Genomic DNA, 993 nt, shown 5'->3' with positions numbered 1-993 from the left:
GATGACGAGAGATCTAACCTGAGAACGTGCACTGGAAGCTGCCGAATCCATCTCGGTGGCGGCCGATGACGATGAGGGTGAGGAACGCGAGGAACATGGAGGCGACGAAGCAGACAAGGCAGCGGCCGTTGAGCGAGTTCCTGAGGCTTGGGACCGACAGGTAGATGATTGCCGTGACGCAGAGGAAGACGCAGGACACGCTCAGCAGCACTGGCTGCAAGATTTTGCTGTTCCAGTCGCACGTTACGGCTTCGGGGGCGCAGGCAATCGCAACATCCGTCGCCTGCCCTCCCTCCGTGTGTGTCCTCTCGACGCAGTAGTGGGTGTGGGGCAAGGGCTCGGCGCCAGGCAGGTGCAGGTCGCCCTTGGGACCGAGGATGAAGTCTTCGTAGACCAGAAGGTGCTTGCACTTGGGTATTCCGTAAGCCACGTCCAGGTCTGCATGAGGAGGGACGGTCACCGAAGGGTCGTCCTTCGGAGAGAACACAGCCTGCCAGGGGTCGCTACTGTCGACGCATGCATTGCCACTGAGTTCCTGGCCCTCTGGGCAGCACTTCCTAAAGCAGTAGGCACTCTGGCATGCGGTTGGGAGAGCAACCGGGCTCTGTTGGCAGAATTTGATGAGATACTGGTCCTCCTGCGTCCCCTCCTCCTCCCGCACGGCGACGCAGAACTCCTTGATGGTGAAGGGCCCTTGGCCGCCAGGAGGCTTCCAGTACACAATCGCGGGCCACTTGGGGTCGGCGAGGATGACGATTTCGCCGCGAACGACGGGCACGACTCTCTCGGTGCCCCCGAGCGCGGCGCAGACCACGGCCGTCGGCGGCTCCTTGATGACGTTGACCGCCTCCACCAGGGTGTCTCCGATAACGACCTGCGGAGTGAAAGCGGCGCGGCGGTGGCGGACGCAGGACCCGTCGGTCTCCAGCGCCTGGCCGTGGGCGCAGCACCGCGGCAGACGCAGTGCCTCCGAGTAGACGGGCACGAGCTCTT

General features: G+C 63.4%; 1 protein-coding gene across 1 annotated transcript in view; it reads right to left on the bottom strand.

The window, feature by feature from the left end:
• The window catches only part of LOC119590809 (probable G-protein coupled receptor Mth-like 3), a gene marked incomplete in the record, with an annotated part of 21,040 nt that overhangs the window by 11,959 nt on the left and 8,088 nt on the right, over positions 1 to 993 (bottom strand). Inside the window, 1 exon segment of the mRNA XM_037939541.1 lies at positions 19 to 993. Within this exon segment, the coding sequence (XP_037795469.1) occupies positions 19 to 993 (975 nt within the window).

The sequence above is a fragment of the Penaeus monodon genome, chromosome 27 (assembly GCF_015228065.2).
Source record: "Penaeus monodon isolate SGIC_2016 chromosome 27, NSTDA_Pmon_1, whole genome shotgun sequence".
NCBI classification, from domain to species: Eukaryota; Metazoa; Arthropoda; class Malacostraca; order Decapoda; family Penaeidae; genus Penaeus; species Penaeus monodon.
This window is presented reverse-complemented; position numbering and strand designations above follow the sequence as displayed.